A 17,057-nucleotide genomic window follows, 5' to 3' on the forward strand; every position below is an offset into this window, starting at 1 on the left:
TCTATGCCTTAGTCATACAGTCTTAGCAGTAAATACATTGCCACGTATTTAAACAAATCCTGAAACTGTGGTAAATATCAAATATATGCAGCAGAGGTTTTCATACATATGACATAAACTTCATTTTTGTAATCTGCCAAGAAGATGGAGGCCAAATATTTACTGTCTAACCCAGAAGTATAATTTCTTCTGGGGAAATGTTTGGCGTCTCAAAATTTTTATAGTTTCAGTTAGATCTTCTCGCTGTCCAGCAGGCCTGTTGCATTCGTTTGAACATGGTAATAAAAAGTAAATATTCTAATGGTGCCTTTAAAATTTAGAGCAAGAGTTTTTAAAGTAGTTCAGCGTGTGGTCCAGCAGAGGGCACTAAAATTCATTGTCAGCTTGACCTACTGCTGTCTTCTTGATGTATCAGTAAATGAATCGATTAAAAAAAAAAAAAAAAGGCTTAAATGAGCACAAGCTACCAGAAAGTATTTATACCCACAGAATCATGTTTAAAATGACCACAGTGTGGCAACAGTGGACCCAACATTGTTTATGAAAAAATGAAGCGGACTTCCAGGACCCTGGACGCTTGAAATATTTCCTCATACTTCACGACTCTGGGGAACCATCCCATAGTTGTTTACATGTTTTTCAGTCTGGAACAAACTGGTTTCTCTCCTTCGTCACAGTATTTTTTTAAATTTAGATTCAGTCATGGTTGCAGGGTCTTGGTAATAACACGAAATATCTCAAGATTGTTCATTTTAAAAGTTTCATTGTATTTTTGATGGTGCGGTTCCCTAATATTCAATATTTAATAGTTATATTTCTCTCGGGGTTATGCGGTTAAGGTGTACTGTCTTCAATTATTTCATTTATTCGATTCCTTTCTTTTACCAAAAGCAGCAATACAACGAGGTAAAAAATATTCAGTTACAACCCAGACCCTAACCCTGCATTCAGAAACTAAAGTCACTGGATTAATCTGCCTAAAACTAGTGACATTATTGGCAATAACATGTAAGTCACGAGACATTTTACTGCAGAATGAGTATTTTCACTTTTAATACTTAAAGTACATGTTGCTGGATGTTGCTGGATTGTGAATGCAGGATTTTAAGGCTCTGAACAAGGCTGGATTAACCTCCTATGGAGCCCCAGGGCAAAGACTTGTTGCTGGGCCCCTACTGACGTCCATTATACTTATACTTACACTTTACCAATACTCTACTATACTGTTTCCCCGGGCTCTAGCTGAAATGATTAGTTGATTAATCAGTTGGTTGACTGAAAGAAAATCAATTGGCAACAAGTCTGTTAACTAATTAATCATCTAAGTCTTTTTTTAAAAGGAAAAATGGCAAAAATTCACTTGAAATGTGAATATTTACTATTTTCCCTAAAGCTCCCTTGACAGCTGGTCAGACCAAACAAGAAACCTTGACCTCGCCCTTGACTTGGGCTCCAGGGAATAACAAGGCCTTTTCTAATTATTTCTAACTTTTTCTACACGGAACGATCAATCGATCATTAAATGAGTGTCAGACGTATTGATAATGAAGTAATTGGTGGTTGCAGCCGTGCAGTTCACCTACGATGGAATAATACTAACTCGCCTGAGGTTTTCTGTCGGTTAATTGCTCAACAATTTGATGAAACAGCTTTGAAAAAAAAACAAAAAAGGAAAAGCCCCTACCCCCTACTTCATGACGGGGGTCACAAGATGGAGGATGGAGGACCCCGCATTTGCGACAAATCAAACCATGTAGAACCAAAATATGTGAAGTAAACATGGGGCATTTGGGGCCCCTGGGCAGCTGGGAATCCAGCCTTGGTTTTGAGTATTTATTCCACCAGTGGTAATGAAGTTGCCCTGGTAATTATGTCAGATTTATGCTGTCCTCCCTCCAGGCATACACACGGGAATCACTGGAGGATGACAGTATAACCATTACAGTGTTAATCCTCCTTATCCTGCACTGATGAACAAATCCCCACCACTCAGCTGCTAATTTGACCCCCGTTGTTTCAAACTAGCTCTGCTGCATGACACGGATTAGTGGCATTCAGGTGACAATGGGATAAACGGACGCTGCTCGCCGCTGATCTGCAGGCCGGACCGGAGAGAGAGAAAGAGAGAGACGGGGCGAGGAGAGGAACAACGGTGTGATTCTGGGCGGTGATTCTTGGCGCGTCAGCTGTGACAAAAGCTCCGTTGTTGAAGCCGCAACACACGGATCCACAGCTCAGCTGACAGAGGGAGCGCTTGTTTGACAACACACACGCCGTCCCAACAGGGTCCTCTGTAACTCAAGCCCAGGCCAGAGGAGAGCCAACACACACACAATGTGAAACTGTTCATGTCAAGACACACTGTTTTACCATTGTGGGTCAGATGAGACAACGCACTTTCTACACCATGTGTGTGGTGAGGTATTGTAAACCACCATTGGGCCACTATATGACTGATAAGTTATTGTGTGTGTGTGTGCGTGTGCGTGTGCGTGTGCGTGTGTGTGTGCGTGTGTCCAGACTGGCCCAAGACTCGGCTCTTCATGCAGTGAATGATTTACCACCACAGACATGGCGACACATGCTGATTCGCTTGTAGTTTGTTAGAAATCAGCACCACTGCAGAGCAACATGAACTATGAGGGGTCCTCCACCCTTCCTTCGCTCCTTCTCTGTGTCCTCTCAAGCCTTAAGACCTTCATTCTTTTAGTTTACACCGAGCTCATTCCTCATAAAGTTGTTTTGTCACATTGCTTCTTTTCAGAAAAATCTCCAGAAAACTGTTGGGCTGCAACCCACAATTATTTTCATCAATACGTCTGACAGTTCTTGTTTTCAATAACGGATTGACTGCTCCGAGTGTAAAATGTAAGAAGACAGTAAAAAGGCCCATGGTTCTTCCCTGAAACCCAAGTGAACCTATTCTAATGCCTTGTTTTGTCCGACCAACAGTCAAAAACCCAATGTCGCGGAAGGTCTCTGGCCTTTCTCGTTTCCTCCTCCGGATCTGCCGCTCCCTCCGGCCTCGTTTCCCTCCAGTACGGTCACGTGGCTTTATCTGCCAAAAGAAACTGACTGACAAAGAAACATGAAAAATATATTCATCTTGCTCAAAATGTCGAAAAGGCTGTTTCACCTTTAACTCGTTGCCTTTTGGAGATCGGTTCATCCTCTACTCACCTAACGATTCACGGTAACAGACATTTTAGCCGGGGGGCAAACTTTTTCACGCTACTGTATTCAAGAGAAGTAGGACATTAAATGAAGAGAAGGATAAAAGTAAGAGTACGATAGATAGAGTAAAGCTAAGAGCGTAGAATCTAAAGGAGCCAAGAGTGTTGAATGTGTGAACGCGTATCTGTGAGCAGAGTCTGAGGAAACGTAATTAGAATCTCTGTGTTTACAGCGTATTACAGATTTATATGGACGTTGTGCAGTTGTGCAAAGACGCGTATGGTAGATGAAAGCCGTGGCACAGAAAGGGAGCTCCCATGTTGGTTTACAGTGCAGAGTGTCTCCTGCGGTTAATGAGTGAAAAGCTGATGGCATGTCCTGTTGTGCTGCCCCTTGATGGACCTGAGTCCTTCACCAGATGGAAGTGGCTGTAAGAGGCTGTGTCCAGGACGAGAGGGGTCAGCTAAATCCTGCCAGCGGGCTCTGAGTGTGAAGAGAAGGGGTGAGAGAACACAACCCTGTGGTACTCCAGAGCTGACAGTCCAGTACAGTCCGGATGTCTCTCTTGTGTCGTCCTAGCCTCGCCTGCTGACTCTGCTCGTCAGGAAGTCTGCGATAGTCTGCGACAGAACCCGGCACAGGAAGCTGGGAGAGTTTTACCTGCAGGGGCTCTGGTACTACAGGGGTAAAGGCCGAGCTGAAGTCCCCAAACGGCACCCTGGCACAGGACCCCGGGCTGTCTAGAAGCTGTAGCGTGACGTGCAGGGCCAAGTTCACAGCATCATCGCGACAGAGGTCTGGTAAACCCGCTTCTTTCTAACTCCACGCCCCCACAGTTTTCCAGGTTTCAGACTCGTAGTCTTCGGACCCGACCCGCGCTGACTCAGGGGACATCACCTGAGGACATGTTTCAGACTTCACACAGACACGAAAGGCTTCATACTATCCCCAGCACCTGGAAACATACTGGGGTGTGAGATCAGCCGCGTTCCCCTTTAAAACGGAGGCATGTTCGCCAAAGTCGCCTTAATTTCTACCCACGTTTGGCAGTGTTGCAGCTGTTAATTTAAAGTGTTACCGCCGCAGCACCTCAACGGAAACAGGACTGAGCCTTCAGACTTCAGGGCGACATGTGGGGAGCGGGATTTATCGGTCCATCTGCATCACGACCTGCAGTGTGTGAACTGGGCCTGAACGCTGCCGTCTGACACTGTAATGTGATTACTGCACATGTCATGTCAGTTTTCATCCCGATCTGGACAACATGCTCATAATTAATCTTGGCGTAAATCTGGACTTTGGCAGCCCGAGCCTGTGACACATGTTGCAAGACACGCGCACACACACACACACACACATTCACACGCACAGATATTCAAATGAACACATATACACAACCACACTGTAAATACAAAAATACAAGGCTCAGACCCTCACAGCTACACAAAAAACACACGCACACACGCAGCATGCGGCTCAGACACACATCATGAGCATTAACGCCGCCGGTCTGGTTCCTACTTAGATCACACAGCATCACATCCACTGAAAACATAAAAATCTTGTTGGTGCTAAAATAAAATACAACATAGAAGTAAGATAGGAAGAAATGCTCAGAGTAGAAACAGTTGTCTGAGACGTTGAATAGAGTTTTTAAAAAGCTTCATTAGCATTAAAGGAGTGAGTGCTTGGCTCAAGGGCACTCACTGTTCACTAGTTTTGTCTCCAAAACAAACAGCTCACCAGTAATCATCTGTAGTAAAATAATATCATTGTGGAGCCGCATCATCCAAATGAACTCAGTTTAAACAAATTGTTCATCGGCGGTCGGCCCGTTAATTCCGTGTTCTTTAACGATAAATTCATAAACTCGCGTTACACCGACAGTTGAGGGAAGTTCGAGAGCCCTCCTGCCCCTGAGCGAGGCACCAGATAGTCCCTTTAAAGCTCACCGATAAACACAATCTGTCCTGTATGCTCAGTCCGAAGAACGATTCAGTTCTACAGGGAGAGACAGAGGGGTGGATCTTTTGCAGGAGAGACCTAAGCAGGCAATAAGAAAGGTAAATAAACAACTGGAATCATCCAGCCCTGACACTTAAGTTGCAGAGGATAGAAACATAGGAAAGCTAAAAGCATGTTTCCATTGTGCTTCTGTAATTAAGGGGAACCCCTCTTGTTTTTACACTTTTGTTTTTGTAGTTTAATCAAACAAGAGGGTAAAAACCAGTGAACATCGGTCTTTATTCCAGCTCCTGGCTGTGAATGTGACGTGTGACAGAATCATCTCTATTTTATCTCAACGGGAATGTGACGTTGAGTGTTTACAGATTTTGAAAGGCCAAATCCAAAAAAGTGCTATTTCTCACAGCTTCCTAATGCTGGTGTCCAAGTCCTCCACCCTAAACGACCATGGTGGGTGGTGTGTCCCTACCCCTCTGATACCAACCACAGGCAGGAGAGACGCCACAGGTGGGCTTGTTGTTAATGGGCGGTGAATTTTCAGTCAGCCTTCCGGTCCTCCGATCACCTGCCGTCATCGGCAGTTCGGAGTTCAACAAAGTTCAACAAACCGGTGGCAAAGTGGGCGCACATCCACCGCCGCCGGCGCTCACGTCTAAGTTTAAGGAAAAGTCTCTGTTTTTTAATCTGGTTTCACTCAGTGACACACATCTACAGATATGTAATACGATAAAAATATCTCACCCTCGCTCAGTTTGCATCTGTCTGTCGCAGTTACGAGGCTGCAGTGGAGACGACCGTCCCGGAATAACACGAGGTTTCCCTACTCTTCCCATTTTGCCCACACGCTATGAATTTAGTGTAAGAATATGGGTTTCTCTTATCGACCTCAGTGAATCTTGATTAACTGTCAGTTACAGCAGCCATCGCCACATGTCCTGTCACGTTTTGGCCTCGTTCGCCCTCGGGAGGTGACGGATGGCGTGAGAGCAGGGCAGACCTTTCCCTCCGTACTTTAGGACGACGAGCCCGAGACTCGAGGCGAGGTCATTCATTAAACATGGCCGTCTAAAAATAAAGGCCTCCTCCTTTCACCGGAACTGCTCTCTTTAATCTGGGCCAGAGCTTCGAGTGGTTTGCATCGGCACATGAGAGACAAAGAGGGATGTGTCACACGGGGAGGGGGAGGAGGAGGCGGACGTTTCATCTTCGTCGTGACCAGGGGATGGATTTGTACTTCGGGAGGTTCACTGCCCGACCTCTGACCTTTCTCCTTGGGTCTCCTCCAAGGAACAAATTTCTCAGCTTCGTATTATTTTGTGGCGGGGAGCTCTTTGCAATTGGCACAATCGCTACGGCACATTTAGGTGACTCACTGTAGCGACGTGCGAAGAAGCTTTTAACTGCAGCGGCTCATATGAGACGATTACAACAAAAGCAAATTGATACCAACGAAAAAAAACAGCGTATAAGCCACATCACCGAGGAAAAAATAAATAAAACTAAACGATGGACAACACCGCTAAGGATTTCACGACTCAAGTGTCAAAAAAATGTATAAAAACAAGTTTAAAGAAACACTGGGATGCCAAGGATAAAGAAGACGACATATCTACTCTCCCACCGGAACCAGCCGCGAAAACAAAAAAACAAAACAAAACACAATATTCCCGCTCCTGCATGACGAGAGACCGGCCTACAATTTATTCTAATAAATAAAAGTTATGTTTCCTGAACTCTCCGGTGTAGTGTTTTCATTAGGGATGTAGGTATCCTGCATTATTTGAGAGTTAAATTATCCAAATTCGTACGTCCAGTTTTGTTTGGGGCTTCCATCAGCAGACAGGTATTTTTTTGGACACTTCAGTAAAGCATCAAAAAGATCATTTTTTTCCACAACAGACAGATTAAGCACGGAACTGTTTTTGAGCAGTGCGGCTGGCGGTGAGCTCGGCGGGATAGTTTTCTTTTTTAAAGACTGTTGTTAAAACATAAAGTTTCCTAAAGTCACCGTCAGTTAAACTATCACATCCTGCAGACCCCATCGAAACCACAAAGGAATGGGAGGAATCTTACACAGGTTTCGTCTCTGTTAAATGTTGTCTTCAAGTGCAAACCATCATATTAAGGTTTTTCTATGACAACACGACAAAATCGGAAACCCAGAATAAAAGTGGATCCATCTTCTTTGGTCGGCCCCCCACTACTTCTTTGTCCAGGTTTTACAGAACCATCTTCTTCATGCGGATTTCTCCTCCTCCTCTATTCAGATTTACCCCCCGTCCTCCCTCCCTCTTCAGTTGGATGAGTTTTCTGCCTCCTCTTTTGATTTTCTCGAACCTCTGGACGACCTTTCACCCAACCCTCAGCTCTTTGTCCAACCTTTATCTCTCCTCCTCTTCTTCCTCTGTCTTGGTCCACCTCCAACCCTTTCTCTTACTCCAACTTTTACTTCCTCTCCTTTTCCTCTGTTTCTTCTCCTCCTTCAGTCAGGTTTAACCCCCTCTTCTTCTTCATCACGGCGTTTTCTCCCCTCTTTACTTTTACAGTCTTGTCCTTGCGTATCTGACCATCTCCCCGTCTGTTCATCATGAAGCGCTCCTCTTCCTCCAACTGTCATCTCTCCCCCTCTTCTTCCTCTGTCTTTCCTCAGCCTCCCTCTGCTTTCGGCATCTTTTCATTTTTTCATCTTCCATCTCTCTTCATCCCGGAGTTTTTCTACCTCCGCTCTTTGCTTTCTTCAAGTTTTATGGTCCCCTAATTTTTCGTCCAATTTTCCCCTCCTCTTCCTCTCTTGTCCTCCCTTTCCTCAGACTTTCACCTTTCCTTTCTCCTAATCCAAAAGTTTCCTCCCCACCCTGACCCTCCTCCTCCTCCTCCTCCTCCTCGGTCCTGTAGGTGAGCTGCATGATTGGGCGGCAGGTTTGAGGGGTAGGCTTTTGGAAATCACATGGTTCACATTCCCAGCCCTGTGAGACGCCATTTTGGAGGAAAGTTTGGAATTTGTAGACCTGTGAAGGTGGAGGAGGAGGAGGAGGAGGAGGAAGAAGAAGGGGGAAAAAAAAAGGAAGAAAAGAGAAAGAGAGGAGGGATTTACACTCAGAGAAGTTTGACACGAATGCACAACGCAGGCTGTGCCGGGAATAATACACACCAGTGTGCGGACCAGCGCGGGATAAGTCGGTCTTGGCTTGGCACGGCTTGACTTTAGGTGTGCCAGCAGCCTGGACCTTGAAGTTTTTTTTTAAATTTGGTTTATATCTGGAACAAGCATCGGGGCTCCGGGTCTGATCGTTCGCCTCCACCACAGTAGCAGCGGCGGCGGTCAACTCATGCATGCACGCAAACTGTTTTTTCTTTTTTTGCTTGGAGTTTGGCAAACGGCAGGTCCCAGTAGTTGAAAGCTACATTTACACTTTTTTTTTTTTTTCTCCACCAGCCGGGTGTCGCCACCGCTGTCAGCCTGCGAAGGTGCACGCCGGGGCAGGGAGCCTGCCTGACGGGGGACCAACAGCGCGGAGGGTCGGTAACGGACGGCGCTCGCCGGAGCTTCTTGCTGGCTCCTGCTCGCTTTCTGCGATAGTAGTTTTTCCTCTCTGTTTCTTTCTTCTTTTTTTTTTGCTGGTCCCCCCCCCGGAGGCTCGGTTGTGTTATTTTGGTTGGACGTGTCAGTTTTCCCCTGACACCGAGTTTGTTTGTCGTTGGGGAACTTGGTGTCGTCGTGGAGGGATTTTCTTCAGCCCCGACTTGGAGCGGTGACAGCGGGGTTTAACTGGCGGAATAATCAATTAAAAAAAACAAAAAACAAAAAACGTCCTGTGCGGAAGGGGTGTATGTGGCTAACACGGACCTAGCTCCAGACCGAGCCGAGCCAGACCCGACCATGCCAGTCAGAAAGAAAGGTAAGCAGCTTTCACTTAACACATTAACTAGCAAGCTAGCTCGGCTAACCGCTGCCCGCGGGGAGAAACTCAAACTGCAGCCTCGTACAAAGAAACACGACACTTAAACTGACACCGACACGTTAACGCAGATATAGCCCGACACGAAGGCAGCCCACTCGGCTTATTTCGGCCTCACCGAGCCGTGCCGTGCCAGTCAGGTAAAGTGAGTTAAAGTAGGGCTAGCCGGATAGCCGCCGTTGCTAACCAAGTTGTATGTGGGGCACCTTGTCCGGAGACGAGCTCCTAAACTAAAAATAAACTCTAAAATTAATAAAATATTTACAGGTTCTTCAACAGTCGGCGCAGCTGTCCCGAAGTAGGTTTACCGTAAAATTTAGAACAACCGTTCCCACATACTTCCGAGCTCAATAAACGTGTACGCTTTTTACTTTTCTTCTGGAAGAAATCCGATTCTCAAATTGTGTCAAAGCGACAAACTGTGCGTTAACAGCAGCCTCGTTATACTCGGTGTTTATATCTGAACCCCCACAGTATCAGTCCGGTGCTTGCGATGTGCTGATACACCCAGATATCAGGTCTGGTCGAGTTCATTCATCTGGGCTCCATCTGTGGGGAATTCTGTTAGGAATTGATCATGTAAACGTTACTTTGATTACCCATGAAGTTTATTACCAAAAATAAAGACAGTGAATTCACAGAACATGTTCCCAGAACCCAAAGTGATGTTTTTATACCTGATGTACATTTTTTTTGTTTGTTTGTTTGACCAAAGAATAAATAGAATCTCCCCATTTCAGGGTCTCTCGCACTGGTTTATGGGGGAGATTTGTTCATTTTTGTTCGGTTTATTTGACATCGACATCACACACAACTACAAAAAGGTCTCAAGCCCACACCTTATTTAAATGTAGAGGTGGCAGTGCTGCAAGTCAAACATCCAAAATCTAAATCATAAAGTTTTACAGTGAGGACCGTCGGCCCGCACTTCCGAGTTTTCCCTCATGTTTGACTTTTTAGTGAATTGTGGTCGTTACTTTTTAGGGCTGCAACCAGAAGTTGTTGCCATTTTCTATGAACCTGTGTTTCTTTCAATTAAACCGATTCCTTATGTCTATAGATCATCAGAAACTCTTGTAATATGTCCAGTCCCGGCCCCAGTATCCCCAGAGGCCACGGTGATGTCTTCTGATGTCTGGTTTTGTTGGATCGACAGTCCGAAAGTCAAACACGATCAGTTTGCGACAATATCAAACAGAGAAAAGAAGAAAAACCTCACATTTGAGACGCAGGAACCAGAGGACGTTTGGTGTCGTAGCTTAAAAAATGACTTGAACCAGCACTCGTTTATCGAAATTGTCGACGATTAGTTTTCTGTCCATGTAGTAATTGACAGCTCAGCTCTAAGTAAAGGTCAGCGAATCAGGCTCGGCGCAGATGAAGGCATCGGGCCAGCTCAGAGTTTATAAGGCATCAAAACGTCAGATTCTGCCGATGAAGAAACAAATGCTGACTAAACCAAAGCAAAATCAGATAAAAGGCTTATGGTGACATGAACACATCATAAACCTAAGGTTTAACCAGAGAATATTTGGTACATTTTTACTGTGTAAGTATCTAACCTTCTCAGCACGGTTCATCTATCATCTGTGTTAAATACCTGTCCATTGCAGGATCCCTGGCCGTGTTTCATAGTGGAGGCAGACCACCTCGCCAGAAACAGACGCAATCTCGGCTAACTTTTATTTCACACGTTAACGCGCGTCTGCAAAATAAAACATCGGCCTTTAGGGAAAAAGAGCAGAGGAGATACTTCACACGGCAAATGTGATATATTTAATCAATGTGGCTTCTGGTTAGGCCAGTGGTTTCCATCCTTTTTTGGCTTGATACCCTTTATAAAGTGAGGCACTGCCTCGTTATGACCCTATGGGACAGGTTCCATATGGCTGTGACCTCTGAGCTGTCTCATTTAGTTTGAATGATTTTTGCTGACCTGCAGAGGTGAAACTGTGCACTGACTTATAATTTGTTGTCGTAAATGTAGTTTTTGGTAATATTAGGCTTTAAAAGTCATTCAGTCTTCTCAGATTTGTATTTATGGTGTCCCATCTTTATCCTGAACATTTCATCACATTTTTTAAAATCTTGTTTTGGTCGATGTTTTTTTTTTTTTTCAGCAGTAGAATCAGATGTTTTGATGCCCTGTAAATCCTCAACTGACCTGATGCTTCCGACTGTGCTGAACCTGATATACTGACTTTATTTAGAGCTGATTTGTCAGTTAACCTATCAGTTGATCAGCAGAAAATTAATTGTCAGTAATTTAGATGAACAATTAATCACTTTAGGTCATTTCTTCGGCAAAGATACCAAACGTTCTCTGGTTCCAGCCCCTGAAATGTGAGTACTTTCTGAATATCGGGCTTTTAAAGCAATTCAACTGTCTCAGGTTTTTATTTTTTATTTTTTTTATTTGCTATGTCCTATTTTCAACGTAAGCATTTTATCTGATTTCTTTTCGTTTTGTTCCGGTCAAAATTAGTCGACTTCTTTAGCAGCGGGATCAGAAGTTTTGTTGCCCTATGAAGCCAGAGCTGACCTGGTGCTTCCCTCTGTGCACTGGTACACTGACCCGATTAATCAATAATTTTGATAAAAGATTAATGGTTTTAAGTTATTTCCATCCGACATTTCCTGGTCCCAGCCTCTGTAGTGTGGGGATTTGCTGCCATCTCTGTTTTATCACAGTATAAAGTTGAACTGAACTTCATTTATACTGAAAAGGATATGTAAAACATTAACATTTCTTCTTATTTGGACCTTTAAATTATCTCTCTGATATGTTTATACAGCCAGAATAGCTCAGTATTGCAGCGCTGAGGAGTTCCTGCTGAAGAAAAGTAGTTGTGGCTCTGCCTGTCTGCTGAGCTGAAGCTGCACATTGCTGCCATCGCGTCTCAGATCAGTTTTCATTAGTCGCCGAGGCCCAGAATGAACCGGCAGCAGCCACTACTCTGCTCTGCACTGTCGTATCCCAGACTCACCTCTGCTGCTTCCTCCTCCTGTTGTCCAGATGCCGAGCGAGCTCTGCTGCTGCTGGAGGAGTACCGGGCCAAGCTGAACCACACGGAGGACCGGCAGCTCCGACACTCCATCCAGAGGGTCATCGACATCTTCCAGAGCAATCTCTTCCAGGCTCTCATAGGTACGATCGCCCAGGGTCATCGCACTACACATACTGGGTTTGGACGTAGTCTTGTTAAAGGTCTCTCTCTGTTTTCAGCTCTCAGTACATTTGTAGCTTCTGCCTGGATCTCTGTGGTTTGGAAGTTAGTTTCACTCCCGTGTTCCTGTTGGTTTACTGATCACTTTGAGTCATATCAGAACTGCGTTACGATACTGCAAATGCAAACGACCTTTCCTGCTGTGGCTTCTGCATACTAAAAGCTTTCCACTGGCCAGTCAATTGGATGCTTTTTCTTTGGTGCAGAAATTAGAGTAAATGCAGCGTCTTTGTTGTAAAATTGTTTTTGTCACTGGTGGTTCAGGTAAACAACTTTTAACCTGCTGTGCAGCGCAGTGGAATACCACTCGGCTGAGCCAGCGTGGCTCGACTGATGGCGGGAGTTGACGGGATGCCTCGGCTCTACTAACACCCCCCCCAATAGCGGAGAAACCCTGTGACTTACCTTATGTTGACTGCTTCTGTTGCAGTCTTTTGCTTCTTAAATTAGTACTGATGTGTGTGGTACTGTCTGCATGTTTTATGATACCGCTGAGCATTTTGCAGAGTCCAGGCAGCGTTGTAAACAGTACGCCGACGATTTCTTTCAGTGTAGGAAGGTTGTGGAAGGGTTGAAGCTGTTTTGTGGTTGAAGAACGTAGTAAGTCAGCAGGAGAGACACTGGAGTGCAGAGCCAGAGTTATTAGGAAAGATAAATTTTTACAGCCATTTCGATTTAATTATTTTGATTTTCATGCAGGAGTCGGGTTGGGTCTGTGTTTCTGTATCAGTGTAAGCAAATCTGACTGTTGTATCAGTTCCCCAATATGTGTTGTTTAATCTTTACACCTAACTCTAACGTGGGGTAAACCGCCGATTAAATTCTTTCATGAAGGTCAAATATCAGCTGATAAATGTCAGTAAACTGATAATGGTTTAACAGCCCCGGGCGACCTCTCTTGACCTTGCCGTGTTTGTGGATCTGTAGGAAAGAGTCGGGCATCATAGTTGCAGCCGTCCGCGTGTTTGTTTCCTCCGTGTGAGCCGTCACAGAGGGGCGAGAGGTCATAAAGTTTCCCGGTGTGTCGGTGTGACCATCTGTGAGTAGCGTACGCAGCCCGAGCAAACACCGACAGCATCTTGGGGACGGGAAAAAAAAAAAAAAAAGTTTGCAGATGTTTCAGTTTCTTTGTTAAATGAAAAGACCACAGCGTTATAAAGACATGAGGCGACTGTCTTCATAACTCCTGTGGCTGGCTTTTTTTTTTCTTTTTTTTTTTTTCTTCTCTAATTTGTTTTGTGGTAAACAAACAAGCTGAAATTAGCTCACTAGTTCAGAGAAGGTCAGAGTCGGTAACAAGAAGAAATTGTTCAGTCAGAGTTTTGTGACTCTACATGAGAAAAACCTTGTTATTTTTCTCAGTTTCTAGTGAAAATCAGCCACAGCGGATGGGTTGTTATGTAGTCTGCACTGTGTTTTACAGCTACAAATAGCTCAGGTCAAACATCCTGCAGAATGAGCGCGAATCCTGTAACATTACGAATGCACGGTGTGGATTTGAGCATCTCGTTCAAGGACATTTCAGCAGCTGAAGGTTGGTTTCTGTATTCACCCAGTCATATCAGTTCATCAGTCCATCCTGTCAAACAGCCTGATGAGTGAAAGTGTGATAAATCGCAGCGTAACGACACTGACAGCTCTTGACGAGCTCCTAACGAGATCCTGGACTGCAGACTCTTAACACAGAGGGTTTTTTTTTTTTTACGGTGTTGGCCCTTTTTATTGGTTTTCACCGCAACATGTCCGTGTGTTGAAATTGTTTTCAATCTTCACTTTTGCCAACGTGGAGCTGGTTCACAGCCGTGTTCACGAGTGCTAATAACATAAGAACCGATTATTTTTCCTGAAAGAGATGAAACATGTCAGTTAATCTTCTCTTTGTAAGATATTATGAAACAGAGGTCACCCTGCAGGTTTCCAGGAGTCGGCGTTTATGTGGTGTTTTGGCGACAGCGTTGTGTTTTTGTGACGGGCTGTCACCTCGCTGCCAGCTAACGGGACCTGAGTAAACTGAGACACCGCTGCGGGGTTAATGGACGCCGAGCAGCAGGAATGTGGTCCGATCTGTTTGAGATTCCCAGGACTCACTGACTCTGACCGACTGTCTTATAGTCTGGCACTTTTTCAGCTGTCTGACTTTGAAAGTGAAGCTGTGTGTCAAGCTTCGCCAAACGCCACCGTCAGTTGGTAACAGGCTGTGAATTGTATAAAACGCAATTTGACTTTAAGTCTTACTTTTTAAATTGTGAGGTTTTCATTTCTGCCCATATATTGGGTACGTTTTCCACCCGTTTATGCACATTTTCAAGTAACATAAAAGAAAGAAGAAGAGACCCTGACATTGCTGCCTCCTCCTTTACTCTAGACAAAACTTTTCTCTCCTGCCGCCACTCGCTGTGAGTGGACTCGAAAACGAATGAATCAAAACAGCAGAGATGCATTTTAGGTAGGAAGCAGCAGTGAAATGTCACGATCAGGGCTAACAATATATATTCACCCGGCGTGGTCAGATGTAGACACTCAGCTCCTGTATTCAGTCTCTGTGACAGAGCTGTGACTCTGTGTTTTTATTTAAAATAACTCTGAGCAGCGTCACTAATCTAAACAGACTGGCTGTACCGACATTAGCCAGTCCACCTGATCAATACACAACTTTAAAGTCAGTTTAGAGTTCTGCACGGGCTTAAAACCGGGACCCAAATCCAGCTTGTGCCTTTATCGTTCAGATTCGACCAAGCTGAACCCGCCTGGTACTGCTGAATGTGAGACCTGAACCTGCCCTCAAAGCGAAGATATATTTTTGTTATTTCTTCTCCAAAGACAAATCCTTATGCAGCTTTGGAAAGGCTTACTCACCTAAAAACCAACTAATCCGACATGGTCCAATGGACCAGCCGAGAATGTAGCAGCAGTGTGGTGCAGCAGCACAAAACCTACACCTCAAAATCCACCGTGAACCTCTTCGAGACACAGGCTGAAGTTTTTGGAGCGCCCCCCACAGTAAACCAACCCCCGACCTGAGCATCAGTGGATAAATCTTAAACCTGCTGTGTGTGCAGAACAGACTGAAGTATCTCAGAAAAGAGGCTGAAAATGAATCAGTCAGGAACAGGAAGACTTGGAGCTGCTGCACAAGGTGTTTGCAGGGGGCGGGGGGGTTACTGAGTACTGACTTAGATACTTTTTTACTAAGGCAGAGGTTTAGTGATGATACGCACACTGCAGTCCAACTGCCACCATGTAACCCTGCGGCATCTTGACATAGTAAATTATCTGCCTTGTTAGATCATCTTTACCTTTTCCCGGTATAGACCAGATGAACGTGGCCAGTAAACCCAGCGTCGTTCCACACCGACCTTGGTCGTTCACGTTGTCACCAATGATTGTCACCTGAGCCGAACCGGTCCCGATGTGACCCGTCCAGCCATGAGTGTAGGTACGAGATTACGATGTATGTGGCTTTTGCCTTTTCTCTCAAGATTTGTGTTACGAAATCACTTCCACATTAGCTACCAAGCACTTGTGTTGTGCTACTGTATGTAACCGTAATGTAAATACCGAATGTCAACAATACCGTGATGTGAGAAATTTTGATCACAGTGAGATTTATACCGGTATTATCATGACCAATATGATATGAAGCAGTGTCTGCTGCCCCACTTATAACATCATCTGATCACATCACATAAACATGTGAAACATTTCAATGGAAACATGATTACTGACAGTTGACGTCTGGTTTTATTTATTAATGTCTACATTAATAAAGACTCACAGCAAAATCAGATGTTTTGATTACCTGTAAAACCTGAAGCAGACGGGCTGTGATTGAACCGAACTCACTTCAACTGATCACGGCTGCTGCCCTGCAGGGGGAAATTCAAACCAATCCACAGTAATTACAATATTTATTATGTAATGTAATCACTTAACTTGCTTTGTGCCATAAGGGAAACCAATGTAAAAGAAACTAGTGTCACTGATTAAATATTTATGAGGCTGAACGTACGAGAACAAGTATCCGTGTAAGCCTTTAAATTGGTCACTTATACATCACCTCACAGGAGCCCCACGTTTAATAAAATCCTTTAATTACCGGCTCTGTTACCACCAGTGAGCTCGAAACTTCGGCTTGATTTGTACAAAGATCAGGGTTAATTTTCATGGCAGCTGACTCACTGTTTCAAGAGGGGAAAGTGCTCCTTAACCAGACGACGGTGACGGCTCCATTCCTTTGGTTTCTGTCCTTTCTGCAAACATCCAGTCCAGGTTCCTACTCTCAGCTTCATCTTCATCACTAATAGATGAGTGCAAATCATCAGTGTGAACTCAGTGGCCTGGTTTCTGCTCTCTTCATCTTCATCTTTCTTCTGTTTGTCTCCTCTGCTGCTCGAAGCACAGACACATCATACCGATTTACTTATTTTTTATTTGGGTTTATGAGGCTTCAGACTTTCATTGGTCATTGTTGGATTATTGACAGTTAGAAGGAGAGAACAAAACATGAGCTGGATATATCAACAATTAAGAAAAGCTAAACTGACTACATGTGGCATTAGATCTGCAAGTAATCAATTGTCTACACTGCAAATTATTTTCTTGATTAATCGATTTAATTGTCTGGTCTAGTAAACATCAGGAAAAAAAAACCAACCAAACAGTTTCCTTGTACCCAAATACCCTCGATAAGACAAGCAATTTGAAGACGGTCTAAAAACCAAAGATATTCACA

The 17,057-nt window shown here is 44.5% G+C and overlaps 1 protein-coding gene across 15 annotated transcripts in view; it reads left to right on the forward strand.

The window, feature by feature from the left end:
- Positions 1-8,100: 8,100 nt before the first annotated feature.
- Positions 8,101-17,057, forward strand: part of LOC120799598 (disks large homolog 1-like) — a 129,555-nt gene continuing 120,598 nt past the window's right edge. For all 15 annotated transcript variants that reach the window (XM_040144792.1, XM_040144794.1, XM_040144793.1 and 12 more), the window contains exons 1-3: positions 8,101-8,347; positions 8,576-9,038; positions 12,115-12,246. In XM_040144792.1, the coding sequence (XP_040000726.1) occupies positions 9,020-9,038; positions 12,115-12,246 (151 nt within the window). In that variant the 5' untranslated portion in view covers positions 8,101-8,347; positions 8,576-9,019. The remainder of the gene's footprint in view (positions 8,348-8,575; positions 9,039-12,114; positions 12,247-17,057) is intronic.

Source organism: Xiphias gladius, chromosome 15 (assembly GCF_016859285.1).
Source record: "Xiphias gladius isolate SHS-SW01 ecotype Sanya breed wild chromosome 15, ASM1685928v1, whole genome shotgun sequence".
Taxonomy (NCBI): domain Eukaryota; kingdom Metazoa; phylum Chordata; class Actinopteri; order Istiophoriformes; family Xiphiidae; genus Xiphias; species Xiphias gladius.